The sequence below is a fragment of the Zootermopsis nevadensis genome, unplaced genomic scaffold (assembly GCF_977971745.1).
Source record: "Zootermopsis nevadensis isolate Lab colony 2312 unplaced genomic scaffold, Znev_1.0 Znev_ptg000021l, whole genome shotgun sequence".
NCBI lineage: Eukaryota > Metazoa > Arthropoda > Insecta > Blattodea > Termopsidae > Zootermopsis > Zootermopsis nevadensis.
In genome coordinates this window covers 12279327-12293678 of record NW_028259153.1, presented here as the reverse complement: position 1 = coordinate 12293678, position 14352 = coordinate 12279327, and the positions used below count along the sequence as shown (strand labels likewise).

Below are 14352 nucleotides of genomic sequence, written 5' to 3'. Positions count from 1 at the left end.
TTCTTGGGGCTGAGGAAAACAACGAAGAACTAGTTATGTTCGCCGGGTGCTCAGTACGTTTCATACACACCCCTTACAATATTTTAATAAAGCGAAGCCTTGATTTCAGTTTACGACTTGTTTCCTCGTCTTAGTGCAGTGAATGAGCAGATGAATTTGGAACATTGGCATATCAAGCCGTAATTAGAAGTCGTTAAAATACTAAAGCATACATCCGCCCTTGCCCTCGTCATCTGTTGGCATCGGGTAGATAATATTTCTGTGAGTACGGAAACCTTCCGTTCCGTGTTGTGGCAAGTGAAAAATGACTCCTGGGTTGGGGATAGTACGCGACAGACAGAGCCCATTAATCTGGTCTAGATACGTCGTCCACAAACATTAAACACATCTTCGATCCAAATTATACTGTGGACGGTAAACTCAGATTATGGTAATGTGTCTTTCACTTGTGTAAAGGGCTTATGATGAAGCTACTGGGACTTTAGACAGACAGGTCTGTGTACGGCATTTAAAAACAGAAGTTCAATAGATTACACTGGGTAAAGCTAAAAGAAGAATTGCTCTGAGAGCTGCGACTGTGTACAATAAAGCAGGAGAACCATGGCGTCTTCAACCTACCTTATTTTCTTTATTCCCGCCTTTCTATCTAAACTCATTTCTTTCATTTATTTCCTTTTCGATTGTTCCTACCTTTCACATTTATTTCCTTTTTATATTCTTCGTTCTGTTGTTTCTTTATCTTCGTTCTTGTTTTTGCATTTCTTCCTTCTGCCACCTTGTTCCTTTCGCCTTTTCTTCATTCTTTAATTATTTGTATGGATTCGTTATTTCTTTCTTTTTCGTTTTATTTCCACTAGCATTCATCTGGAGTGTCTAAAGAAGGTCGCGGAAACACTCTGGTGTGATTTAAGACGTGGAATTCCCGAAAATAAGACGCGTGGTCACAGCTGAAAACAGTTTCACTGGAATCGACGAACGTTATAACAGCATAGCCTGCATCACGCAAAGTAATCAGACGGCAGCACTGTACTTAAAAGGCTGCAGGAACACCTTCTTATAGTAGTTGTGGTGAAATGTCCCGTCCTCGAATGAAAGTTTGAACTTCTCAATTTTATAGTTGTTGGTGAAATCGATTTCTGCAGTTTAATGTACGCTCATTTCACAAGAGATCGCCACCCGCCCTACGCCCGTGCTGAGAGACCCATCAATCCCAGGGGCATAAAGTTTGAAGCTGAGGGCTTGACAGGCAGTAAGAGAAATATTATTTTCTGGATTGAGTAGTTTCCTTGGGCGTGAGTGGCATCACTTAGCTCCTGGCGGAGGGTTCAGATTCGATTTCCGGCCAATCCTATCTCTAGTGGATTCAGCCTTGCCATATGAATTTCTTGGCATATTTTCGATTTTAGTTCCAGCTTCACATAGAATTCCGTTATATTCCTTTAGGCCATCTCTCTATTTCAGTTTTATTAGTGCATTTATTCAACGACGTGTAACTTTGAAGATGGCTGTCTTCTGGGATATTGAGCCATATAGTATGGTAGAAGTTTATTGACGTTTCAGAGGTGCTTACTGCCTCCACCATCAGTGCAGTGAGCTCTAGACTATACGGCGAAACATCCCACAAGACGGTTATTTTGGCACTCATCGCCGTGAGAACCTGAAGTCTCACATTGTATATATCTGTTACAACACTAACCGCGTTAATTAATATTAACATGTAGCTGGGTTACGATACAGAATAGATACTTCGTTGTGGCACCATTGTATCGAGTTGATGGTTGTAATAAGCTGCATTATCCTTTAGTAAGTACTGCCTTAGGCAATTCGATGAAATTTGCAGTGTGTTTGCTAGGGGTATATTTCCTTAATCGAATGGCAAGTTCGTTGCATAACGTACGAGACGACATGGAACAACATTTGTTGACCCCTAAATATGACAACATGGCGACAGCTCGAAATCGATATTTACAGTTCCTTCGATAATTGTGGCTAATGGAGCACTGTAACTGAGCACCAGTACATGAAAATTGGTCTTATAATACACCATTAACACGTATAATTTTTAAATGAAATATTACATAAAGAGAAAAAATGTCTCGACTGTACATAACTTTAAATGTGACACATTTCCGATAATGGAAATCTGTATTAGAAAGATCAGGCAATATGTTCTTGTCTACTTATTAGCATGAAAGAATGTAAGGATAATATACGTTATACTTTGTTGGTGTTTTCGCAGATAGCATGGAGCGTCGGTATTCGTGTGCTCGTAGATATGAACCAGTTGGCTAAAGGAATTTTAATACATTTTTTTATATTGAAAGTCCTTTATAAAATTTATCCAGTTCTTCAGTATTAATCCAAAATTTATTGCACAATATTAAATGCCACTTTTAATTAAGGCTTACATAGCTGGAGACTAAAAGTTCGTGACTTAAATTTGCTACCGTTCATTTCAGTACATTTTATCTCCCGTGCCGTTCAGAAAAAACTTAAATTCAAGAGTACATACAATTATTTTATCTCTTATATAATATACGTGTTAAACTTGGACATTCATTCCAAGGAAACAAGGTAGTCGGTGAGATATCAGGTTCTCACGGCGACAGATACGAAGCTGGCTGTTTTCTGGGTTTTGTGGCATGTAGTATGGAAGACGTTTGCCGACGTTTCAGAGACACTTGCTGCGCAGCCTCCATCATGAGGGCAATGAGTAAGCCACGCCCGAGTCCTCGCACTGATGATGGAGGCAGTAAGTTTCTACTATAAGTCAGAAGACAGTCATCTTGAAGCAACAATATGCTTTTGTATAGCCTGCCCAATTTTAAAAATTGGTATTAAATTATGGGTATAGTATCTACAGAAAGCGAAATGTTTCGTAAAACATAAGCGATTAAACGGAAAGACGTCAGCAGCTGAGGGGGTATATTTAATTTGCAAATATAAATAAGATAAACACAAGTCAGTGGATGCAGCATACCACTGCAGTGCCTGTAAACATACTCCGAATACCAAATGTCATGTCCAGTGTTACTGAAGACGTTGACCGCAACTGCGGAAGGAATACACATCAAGACACATGTACACAGAACAAAATTATTGTAGTCACTGTGCAGGGGAGTTAAGAGGGTAATAATCCATAAATATTACACGGAGACTCGAAAAGTGAAGTTCAGAAACACGCACTAACTCCTTGAAATAGCGTCCTTCTTTAGAAACCGACAATAAATGTCACGGTTTTTGTTAAATATCTATAAATATCTGTATTACAGTATTCACATAGGTCAGCTTCAATATTTCCCTCCCTCTTACGCTTACATTTTCCACGTGGTCTTTTCCTTGCAAGTTTTACGACTGAATTTTTGTATACATTTCTCGTATCTCTTTTTGCGTGTTATATGTGCCCTTCCTATTTTACCATCCCTGATTTTATCACCGCAATAGAATTTGGTAAAGAGTACAGTCATAAATCTTATCGTTGTAAAAATTTTCTCCATTCTCCTGTTACTTCGTTCCTCACAGGTTCAGATGTTCACCTTTATCTGTTCCAAAACACCTTCAATCTGTGTTCCTCCCAGGATGGGAAGAGATACACGCAGCAAAATGTGTGTTTTATATGATATATATATACAAACAGCACACATAAGCACATTAGAGGAATCCAGCCTGAAATCACCCTGGAGATTTCATAGGTTGGGCTTGAGAAACACTAAATGTCAAAAGAAATATTGTTCAGTGCGGATTAGGAAACTGTGCATCTTGTCACAGAAGCGTTCCTTACCTCTGCCGCAGGTTTCCCCGCTAATGACACACATTCCAACTCGATCTCCCTGTCTTCAGTCGTGACGAGAAAGTCGCCCTGTACTATTCTAGGTGGTTCAGGGGGTACAAGAACCGTGAGGGTCGCGAACTTGGAGCGGATCCCGGGCTCTCCCGCGAGTCCGGGACCCACTTGACACTGGTACCGAGCATCGTCATCCAACATCACAGGGAAGATATCCAGGGAGAAGTCTCCTGCAACAAGAGAAAATAGAGAAATGAGGCAAGTCCTCGTGTGAAGGTCGACACGGGGCCGGATTTCAGGATATCCCAGACGATGAAGTATATTTAGAACAGTGCAATGGGATCTGGCATTGGTGCGCGGGCTGGCATGCGTGGGAGCAGAGTCTAGAGGCACAGAAGGTACTCACAATCAACGAACTTCACGGCATCGATCAATGAAGGGTTCAAACGAAGCAAGAAACCTTCTTGGAAACTCCAACTCTTTGCACATTTTGGATCAGCTGAGGACACGTCATTTGCCGGGGGTTTTCTTAAAGTAAACCGTTGTAAATTAATGAAATGAACGTGGGCCCAGAATGGTTGAGAGACCCTTCTAGAGAGTGACGTAGGGTATGTAATAATCTTACAAATCTTATTGCTATATTAATAATTAGTTTTCGATCTATTCTGCCATTAAGCATCCACCAGTACAGTGTCTGTCTGAGGTCACCGATTTATTAACCTACCTTTTGTTGAAATTGTGGTTGTTCGATTAGTTAGAATTCTCAATTTCCAGTCCACCATTTATCAACAGTGCGACCATCATAGTACTGATAATGTTATCGAACGCCAATATTTTTGGGGCCAACAAACTCCAAGATAATGGATGTGCCACTGAACTTCGCACAAAAACGTGTGATTTAAGAAAACAAATGTAGGGATCAATATATTCTCTGCATACTCGATGGCGCTGAAGTTTCGGGAGACGACACCAATGTCTGAATCACAAGTGCATAATTTTAGCTTCTTCGAAATGGGGCACAGATGTAACGCGTGTTTAATGTCGGAGCTGAGCTGTGGGATCTTCATTTCTATGTGAGTACAATCTGGGGCGTCACTTTTTCATCCATTAGGAGCTCCTGACTGGTCGTTTCGAGTTGTAGCGGATAACTGCAAAGCTCCTCGCACAGTTGCATGCCTCGTGGGACTGGGTTTCGAATCCCACTTTGCTGTCATTTCCTGTTTTATTTCATCTGCGGCCTGTTGGTGACGCACCGTCAAGGTTAATTACACTATTGATATTACAGAATCACTTATAATTGCGATGTTTAAAGCTGAAGTTTACTGTTTTCTGCGTTGTAGCGCCGTATAGTCTGGTACAAGTTTACCAATGTCGCTCTGATGATGGAGACAGCAAGGACCTCTGAAACGCTGTTAAAATTCTACCAGACCATACGCCATGAGAACCTCAAATCCAATTTAAGAGCTGGTACGACTTGTCCCATTGAAGGGAGACGAAGTCACAAATTGCACTTCTACAGTTCATGTCGTCTATCCACTGGAAGCAAATGACATATCGTTGCAAATAACACGTTCCTACCTGCAAATTAAACTTTTCATAATGAAATAAAAATTATGTATGTAATGTTAATTATAATTTGTGTTCACTCTGAAAGATTTATCATCTCCTTGCACACTTAAATACATTTAGCACGCACGCACCTCCATCGTGCCGGGGTTAATATGAGGAGCTATATGTACCTCCAATTCACCATATGAGTTCATGCCGTGGTTAAGCAAGGGATAACTTTTTATCTGTCAGCTTGAAATATAATACTGCTTTGCATAGGAACGTTTTTGAAAGATGTTTAGAACATCACATACCACTGTTTATCCGAATTAAAACGAAATTAATAGTCACACGTTTTCGTACATTCGACTTAGGTTAATATGATAGTCAGACGTCCAGGGCTCATGTAGTACGAACCAAACAAAGGACGAACCTCGGGAAAGCAATCAGTGCATCAAAGTTCAACTGAGACTCAACAGAACGAGAATAATTGGAGCACAGGCTCGTTCTTCCCGTCATTAAACACAATTGACTTGGGTGGGACTGGCTGACAGAAATATTGGTCTATATGCAGATTCACGCCGCGAGCTATGTGAGCACATGACCGTTAAAGAGCACTCTTTTATAATTTTAAATTCTTCTCTTTTCAAACAACCTTATAGGTTTGTTAAAGTGGAGATATGAATATAAAAGTTTAATCGGAACACTTAAAGGAAATATATCAAGGTGTCCATGGGATGATAATATAAAAGTAATTTGAATTTGGCTCAGCATAAATGCCAGTTATCACAGACATGTTGTATATGTTAATTATGCACTGTTGCTAATCAAGTCCAGTGGTCGGTTCTTGTGAACTTTATAATTCTATAAAAAGTCGAAAATAATTTGATTAACTGAGCAACTGTTAGCTTCTGGTCCACGGAGTTAGTTAAAGTGCTTCCCGCCTGTCTGTGTCGCTCTGTATGCTGTTAGCTTATTCTCTGCATTTCGTTTGGAAGGACAAAATATAAGAAAGGATTATTTTAATAAGCTTCTGGAAAAGTAGACCTATCCGTATTTTCAGTTACTAAAGTTGAATATCTGTTTCAATCCGTCCGGCTGTATCTTGCGAATGGTTTTCTGCGGAGGAAATAATGCACAGCTGAAATGAGCTCATTAAAACATACAGAGCGGATGACAGCGAGGGTGGATAATGCAAGAAGACAAGACATCAGACATCGGCGTGGCTTCCTGAAGATCAGAGAATGGGACTGTCTGACCAGCACTTCGGGAATTTGCCGCTCTTATCAATAATTTCGTTCCTGGAGGGAGTTCGTAAAGCTAATCGCTGTTTCCTATAAGCGCAATTTATATCGGGGTTACGTTCCCGAACGACCGAAAAATGGCCAGATATTAGAAATAAACAATTTTACTTCCCAAACCAACCATGATTAATAGGGTAAACCATAGAATGGTAAAATGAACAACAAAATATTTTACAAGGTGCACATGAAGGCAGAGTGTTCGGCGAACTAATTGGCGATCTGGATGTGAACGTCGAACAAAGAAACCTGTTCCGTACACAAATTCGAACCCTGGTCCTTTACACCATAGCTAGTCACTTTGTTGACTCAGGGACAAATGAAATCGAGAAGAATATATAAATAGGATGTAGCATGCACAAAGGGTTTAATAGTATATAGTTTTTCTAAACACATTTAAAAGAGTTTTAATGTTTTAATACAATTTCAATCTATATTGATAACGATATTTTATTTGACTCGAGGGTCATTATGTATTTTTGTGTCCGAACCAATTACTGCAAATGTCTACCTTTGATGATGACCAATAAAGAGTGTATAAAAGTGGTTTTACAATACAGGATGATTTTTTTAAACAAGAACCCAAACGTTTTCACACTGTTTAGGGTTCTCATTTAATACCACCAGCTCTTCCCTCGTACACACTATTCACTGGGTTCTTGTTTAAAAAATCATCCTGTAGTTGTTATGTAGTAAGGTTATGGTGGGTTTTACGACCGAAGTTTCCCGGCTCATAATTTACGTTCGTCAAGCTTTAAAATACTTACAGACGTTGGCTAGAGCGACAGCGAATGAATAAGCGTGAAAACGATAAGTGGAATGTGTGTACAGAAAGACGGAGGGGGTGAGATAGCAATCGTTTGCTTAAAACGTATCTAAAATTAGAAGAGGAATCCAGGGAAGGAATGAGATGATCTCACTCAGGGAGGCGGTTGGTCCTGCCTGGGTTATGTCTCGTTGTGGGATATCCGAAGGTCTAGCAGGAAGTGTGTGCTGGCGTTACTTAGGTACGAGCAGAAATTATAATATATGCCCGCAAATCAATTGTCCCAAGAATAAATACACCACAATTAAAAGAAGGAACATGACACGAAATAAAATTTGGCATCAACCTTATTTATTCATGGGCAAATAACAAATCATTTGATACCGTTTTCACGTTAAAATGCCTCAAAACTACTATTCTGACGACACGAAGGAGCGTACTTAACGTAGAGGCTGAGTAATTAGCATTCCTGTTTTGTGTTTGGGAGGTCGCGAGTTCAAATCTCGGCCCTCAGACCGCCTATCCTGACTGAGGGGTTTCGTGGTATTCCTTCAAGAAAATGTCAGGATAGGCTTAAATGATCCCACCTTTTGACGTTACATCATCTGCACTATGGCAGGCGTCGTTAAAAACAAAACACAAGAGCCAGGCCACGTGAGTATAATTATTGTTCTACAACACGAGGATGTATGTCGTAATTAACTGAAGTCCGATGTTGTTATTTGGCGTACAGTAAATTCTAGGAGCGTTAGATGAGCTGGGGTGCATAGACCTACAAAAGTATGGCGAGAAAGCCAGAGAAAAAGGAAGAAGGATAACATTAACAAATCAGATTCAGAGGATGAAAGGCGTATGGAACTACCAGAGCATCGTGTCCAATGGCAGGCTTTCATATCAGAGACGTTGAGCCTTCGGGTTCTATTCTCAGAGGACTATAGATAACTTGAACCCAAAGGTTTTATCCAAGGGATTAGGGCTTTACGGTTCTCCTCACTGTCTCTGGCCACTGTCGTACAAAGTGTTCTATCTATCTCAGATTTGAGGTTCTCACGGTTGGTGAAGATGTGAATTGTGTTTTCCTGAGTGCTGGGATTCCATTGGGTAGGTTCCCAATGGAAGAGAAAATGCTAATGGAGAAGACCTGAGACTTGATAAGCACTGTGAAATGATGTAATTTTCTGCGCCGCGCTATTTCTTAATTAAGATTAGAATAAGGCCCCACTCATCGGTGGCATATAGTGGTTTTTTTAAAAATGAAAGTCCAGTAGAATCGCTATACGTAGATCCTATTGACCTATCATTAGTGCCATAAATCACTGACACTGTCCGTGGGTTTTGGCACTTTTAAACATGACAAACAAGGAACTATTAAAATTTCAGGGAGCAGAGCCCTTCTTGAGAAGCTAACAGTACATTCGGCTAGTCGATATTCCCCACCGCTCATGAAACCCGAGGAGCAAAATAAAATATATAGGCCTAATAAATAATTTATTTCCACAATTACATCATCTTAATACCTCTTTTGTCAATAGTGTCCCTGTTCGACGTTCTTTATTACCTAAACATTTCGTTATTAAAATAGAGAAGCAGAACTATTTCTTCGGTTAAAATTTTAGCAGGCAGAATCTAATTCTCGGTTTGCCTAGCATTTTATAATATTTTCACAGGTGTGTGCGCCACAAGCGACTTTGCTGCCATCTTCAGACTAGTCTTGTATACAGGCGTTTTCAATTGTAAACATTAACACAAAATAAAACACATTCCAGTCACCGGAAACTGACGCGAATCTGCTGTAACAACCGGAAAAGTTGGTCAAATATGATATACAAGCCAACTAAATAAAGAAATATATATTTTGTCCTATTTTATGTTATATCCGGTTATAATTAGTGATCTAATCCCTAAGAGAATATTAAATTCTATAGCTATAAAGCGGATGTTGGCTGCATGTTTAAAATAGGATACATACTCAGTTTTAGATGGATTCTATTTCAGAGGTCGATCAAGAACCAAGGTGTTAGGAAATGTTTGTTTTTGGAATGATGAAAATTCTGATAAATAATGTCAAATGGACTTACGAATATTATTTATTATTCATTTAATGGTTGTTTAAATCATCAAGACATCGCCGTCTGTTAGGTGTATGTTCTGGAAAAACGCAAACAAGCGATTGATCGGAAAACCACAACGGACATGTTCACCAGGAAGATCAAAAAAAGATGCGAAGATTGGGTCAAAATTAATTTTTGATAAGCCGTGTAGTTATGGATTGGATTCAAGTGGCTCTTACAAACACACTACTGGAATTTTAGATTCCGTATAATCAGTCCAGTCTAGCCGAATAATTGTCCACTGGTCTATAATATTGTTCGGAAAACCCGTAAGGGAGACAGTACTAGATGCAGGTGGGAAGATGATTTTAAAATGGGTACGAAAGAACTGGCGCCTCTGAAACATCAGCCATCTTCTACCAGACTACACTGTGCAACATCCTAGAAGAATGTAGGTCCACTGGATAGTGTACGTCAAGGGTTTGCTCACTATATTTGGCAAAAGCGATTAAAAGACCTTTACTCCTCGTTTCTTGATATGCAAATGTCAGCAGTGGACACTGAAGGAAGGTGCTGAAGCCTGTAATGTAATGTTTTCCTTAGTCGCCGCCATGAATCCCTCTGCTTATTATGCGGATGACGTTTCTGTCGTTCAGCACGTAGTAGGAAAAGTGAAATTGTGAAGTGCATCACAAACCGCGTAGCCTGCAGCGTGAACCTTTTCTATTATAAGAACTGTAGTTGAAGAGAATGCGCTGTTTGCTAAGAGAAGTGATGTCGCCTGTCTGAATCTCTAAAATACAAAATCTTCCACCATAAACCGCCAGTACATGAACTATTGCGGAAGTGCGGTTTAACTATGGCTTTCATGAGTGTGGACCGACATTCTGCACATGTGCTTTACACCTTATAATGTCATTTACGGCGTCGTGAAATGGCCAACTTAAGTGCCAAGCTCCACGTAGTTGTCCAGGATTACATGCCCAAATAAGGCTATAGACGGAATCCGGTCATATTTGTCACCTATCATGCACGACGTTTTAGGGCTTATTTCTTATAAGCCTATTAATATGAGCCTACGTATTAGCTGCTTCATGGTGTTCGCGACTGCACAGTTCCCCGGGCGATATTACTGAGTGCAAGACAGCGCTTGGGTACAATTTTCTTTGAAAAATGCACGAGTTTGTAAGTATTCTAAACATTGAAAAGGAATCCATTCTTTCGTGCAAATTATAAATAGACCTATTTCCTTTCCACGTCTTCGATATTCTTTATTAGTTGGATTTGAGATTTTCACGGCTGTGAGTCTTCTGGCTTGTAGCTCCGAAGACAGCCAACGTTGCAGAGGTCCTTGCTGCCTCCATCATCGCCCTGATGACAGCCATCTTCTTTTTTTTTTCGACGACTTAGTCCTGGTTTTTTGGATGAAAGTTTACTGGAGAGATTTGACGTCACGGCGGTGAGAATGAAGATGCCTGTCATCTGGGAAGTTGCGCCGTGTAGTCTGGTAGAATTTTACACACGTTCCAGAGGTGTTTGCTGTCTCCATCATCAGGGCAATGATTATCATGGAAGCAGTAAACACCTATGAAACGTCGGTAAAATTCTACCAGACTACATGAAACAACCCAGAACACAGTCATCTTCCGAAAGTTTCTTGTTAAATATTTCAGCCTACACTGATAACGATCCTGGGGTAATATTATGTATATTTAGAATAACCTTTGTAAATGCTTTAATGTTTCCATCAGGAATTGATCACCTCACTTAATGCTTCAGATTCTAATTCGAAGCGATCCTGAGTGTATGTCTTTCTGCATTACACAACATCAGTGGTAGAACAGTTGTTTAGCCTATGAAGAACGACCGAATTACCAGTTCTGCGATTCTTTGGAAGGTTTGGACATTATTGTTTAAAACACTGTAAAAAGCTAATTTAAATTCAACGGCAAATGATTTCTTTCGTGTCTTCATACCCCATACTCTTTACTCCTTCATTTATCCCTTTCTTGATTTTATCTCTTTTACGCCTTTCTCCATTGTTCCTTCCAAATTATTTCATTTGTCCGCCCTATCGGAATTCCTTTCCCCATTTGTCCCTTTCCTTGTTCCTTTATCGCCTTCCCTAAAAAAATGCTGTTATAGAAGAGAAAACAGCGAAAAATTAAGCCGCGCTGCCTGGTACGTTATTCGAACGTTTCCCGCAAGGAACACATGTAGGCAGGCAGCCACTACTGTATGCTTCTCAAGCAATCATTCTTATCTAATCATCATTCATCAAAATTACCCCATGCTGTGGTGGTCACAAAATCAGTTATCTTTCCAAATTATCTGTTTCACCATACATTAATCATAAATAATAATTATTTTCACCCTCACGTCATAATTTTTTTACAAATCTCATCAGAAAAGACAAGCGGACGAAGCCTGGGGTCCTTGTGGCAAACTGATTCCCCCTCCCCCTCTCACTCTGAAATAAAGACGCAAGAGAAACTTTAGAGGCTTATTTTTTCTTGTTTGCCGGACCGTACAACTGTTGCGTATCTGAACGTCCTTCCACCTGCAAACTCTCCAGCGGCCATATTGGTTTTATGTCTTTAGGCAAATATTAATATGGATTCCCAACTATAAATTTTCTGGTGGATGCCTCTCAACCAGTCGTTCCGATTTAAATTTCGTAGAAACTGTTCCCCTCCTCTACTACGGAGGCCACCAAATTGTCTGTATTCCAGTTTTATGTATTTAACCATAAATTAATCAAAAAATCAAAATTCCACAGTCTGACTAAAGCTGTTTCTTCTTACCATCCTAACGTCTTCACTTTCATATTACCCTTACCAGTAACACAAGACGACGAAGTCTGGATATCTTCCAACAAAGCGATGCCCCCCCCCCCCCCCCCCCCCCAATACGGTGTCTCTTTCTTCTCTCCATGATTTTATGTTTGCATCTGTTCTTCCACTCTCCTTCCCAACTCTCTGTCTCAGAAAGCATTAAACTGGGGTTTATGTAATACAGATTCTCGGTGAACTAAATGGAGCAGCCGAAGAAGAATCCTTCAGAGTATCATACTCAGTACAAATGAGTCGGTTTGTAGTTTAGAGAAAAGACATCGGTTACATTATTCGGTAACGGCATGTTTACAACAAGTCATTTTGTTTAAAATAGTATGCGAGTAAGGTTATTCTAATCTCCGATGTAAACTTTACCAACTGCGTTTTACATCAAACTTCTGTCATCGCAACTAACAGTCAGCCACAGGCAGAACTTTCCGAATTGTTATGATGAATATCTTCAGAACCTACAGGCCTGCTGATCACTGAGTGTGTTCACAGATTCATGAAACAGGTATATTATTCAGAGTCAGCCAATACACAGGTAACAAGATTTTCTGCATTAATCTGGTCTCTTCCTCCGCTCCTCACAACATACAATTTGAGGGGATTTCTCCAATCCTATTGAAGAGAAGAGAAGACGAAGTTTTATGAATATGAGATTAGCAGTCGCTGTGGATAAGCAAACAATCATACACGGAACAGTGCGCTTACAGCGTTACTTCTCCTAATCTCTGCTCTCATTTTAACTCCAATTTATTTCTTCTCTTATATCTGCAACATGGAATCTACTTGTTTGCGAGAGGCTACCCAGTAACGAAGAATCAATTGTGATTGGATAACTGTTTCACAGCAACATCCAACAGTCAGTGGCGGGTCCAGTAGACATATTTAAAAGCTGTCACCCTAATATATAACATCAATTCATATTGCCCTTACTCAACAAGGCAGAACCCTTCATTAAAATACAATGCTTTGTGGCACCCAAAGGATATACCGCGTTCCAGCGTTTTTGGCCGCTGAGCTTTGTGAATTGGAACCTCGGAGCGAGTCACTTACCAGAAGCAGGCCGCGTACAGTACACTCCAAATAAAATATCACCACGGTATGTAACACAGGAAAGTCGATATCACTACACTAGACATCACTAGAAAATTAACAATGCAGAGCGTTTTAGATAATTTTACCTGTTTCACAACTCTTCGGTCCTCACAGACCATCGCTTTCTGACAGATCACTCAATTCAATCCGTTCAATAGCGTCTTCGATTATGCCTTCTTGCTCATACTAAATTTGTTCTAGTTTATCCGCATGCTGACATACATTGTCCCATTCCTCTTACCCAATTTCTTCGAATCTCTGGCTACACAGATGTTCGACGTCCTTAATTTTAAATGTTGTGTTCTTGCTTGCAACCCATTGTTTTAAATCTGCCCAAATAAGTTCAATGGGGTTTAAATCTGGAGTATACGGCGGAAGTCTCAGCACAGTACGTTCTTTGTCTGCTAGAATCTGATCAATCACATAATATTTGTTCTTTGACTTATTTAATTTGATTAAATCTTACAGTTGAGCTTTCAACACGTTGTCACTAAATGGGATGTTTATTTCCAATAGCGTCCTTCTTTGATTAAGACGTCGGTGGTTAGCTGTACCCACGTCTCCAGGTGATCTGTTGTCATCATACTGACACTTTTAATTATTATTATTATTATTATTATTAATGACAGTGATCAAGATCGAACCCGGAACCTTTCGAATGCCAACTCCCGAAACGTCGTTTTTCAAATATACCTCTAACAATGGACAATGTTGTTCCTAAAATGATTCAACCGATGTCACACACCTTTGAAGAATCACAAAGGCTTTAGTCAGCTTTATTCTTCGGTATACATGAACCTCTAATCGTCAACCAGGCAAAATAATGTGGTCATGAAGAGGAAAGTTAGCAACGCCACTGCTTAGTCCGGGCCGTTCACTCCATGACTAGAGAAATCCACTTCACGTTTCACTGATGGAACAGTTGGGACTCATGACTATAACAAAACACAATTTATATAAAATCCAG

General features: G+C 39.9%; 1 protein-coding gene across 3 annotated transcripts in view; it reads right to left on the bottom strand.

Moving 5' to 3' along the window:
• The window catches only part of LOC110841283 (irregular chiasm C-roughest protein-like), a 302701-nt gene that overhangs the window by 30457 nt on the left and 257892 nt on the right, over positions 1-14352 (bottom strand). For all 3 annotated transcript variants that reach the window (XM_087352626.1, XM_022086681.2, XM_087352627.1), the window contains one exon: positions 3782-4014. In XM_087352626.1, the coding sequence (XP_087208752.1) occupies positions 3782-4014 (233 nt within the window). The remainder of the gene's footprint in view (positions 1-3781; positions 4015-14352) is intronic.